Source organism: Suillus subaureus (genome assembly GCF_016647635.1).
Source record: "Suillus subaureus strain MN1 chromosome Unknown BJ212scaffold_164, whole genome shotgun sequence".
NCBI lineage: Eukaryota > Fungi > Basidiomycota > Agaricomycetes > Boletales > Suillaceae > Suillus > Suillus subaureus.
The window spans coordinates 21987-23112 of NW_024538720.1; the positions used below are offsets into that span (position 1 = coordinate 21987).

The 1126-nt window shown below is 41.9% G+C and overlaps 1 protein-coding gene across 1 annotated transcript; it reads left to right on the forward strand.

Annotated features, from left to right (window-relative positions):
- Positions 1-633: 633 nt before the first annotated feature.
- Positions 634-798, forward strand: BJ212DRAFT_1288645 (uncharacterized protein; the record flags this gene model as incomplete). Its single annotated transcript, XM_041332039.1, has 1 exon — positions 634-798. A coding segment is annotated over one exon (165 nt), but the record flags the coding sequence as incomplete, so codon positions are not given.
- Positions 799-1126: the final 328 nt, after the last annotated feature.

Here is a 1126-nt window from a genome sequence, read left to right on the forward strand (position 1 = left end):
GATTGGGCAAGTCTAAGGTGATATTCAGACTGAGGACTCTACTGGAGTTGTACAGGGGTTATATACTAGAGGATATCCAAGAGGATCAGTAAGCAATGGAGTAAGGCTATGTATGAGCATGCGGAAACATATTAGTAAGTAAGACAGAACATAAGTAAATGAACATAGAGATGAAACTAGTACAAGGATCAATCAGCAAGATGGAAACAGAAATAACCAAGAACCAGAAAGGGGGAGATGCCTAAATGGGGATAGGTGCAGGATCTTGGACAGAGGGTGGGAATAGGTCCAGAGACCTGGGGATCTGGAAGGCAAGGTGGAAAGAGGACTGAGATATATGAGGTGGTGGATGTAGTCCAGAATCCAAGAGGAGGTAAAGTCCAGATGTCTTGCTGGATGGAACGTGCATAGGGTGGACAGGATAGGGGTGTATTGATCAGGCTAGTAGTGAGGATCTGGAGGTCCAGAGCTCAGGGGTAATTCCATAGTGGAGCTAATCCTGCTGAGGTGTGAAGCACACAGTGGAAGGGGATCTGGGAATGAGTTGGATATGGGGTCTGGATGTAGGTCCAGAAAGTGTGGGAATATTATGGGATCTATGTCTGGCATACAGGATATGACAATCACTACCATACTGTCAATCCCTTCTCAATGTATCCTGATTTTCTGGCAAAATTGTATTTGATGGACCTTGAAAATTGCCTTGAAAATGCCAAGGTGTCCTGGGTTGTCAGTCACTTTGTGCAATGGAGGGTTTCTGACTGTCATGCAGTGATTCTATCCTTATCTTGCAACTGAAGTTTCCTAGCCAACACTACTATTGATATTCCTCCTGACTCGACTTTACAGTACTGTCATAGGTTTCAGTCTGTGTGTAAATATATTCAATTTTTTGTGTTCTTGCAGCAGGTCAGTGGGCAAAGGATGGGCAATGATCAGGCAATATATTTATAGTAATTTTCATAAATAATGATGATTCCAAAAAAAGAAAACACTTTGTTATTCTGTTGGACTTACATTTGATGTGTCAATATGACTACCATTTGCATGTCTCTACATATTTATGATAATGCTGAACAACAACAATAACAACAACCCCAAAGCAGAGTTGGCCCTCAATGATAGA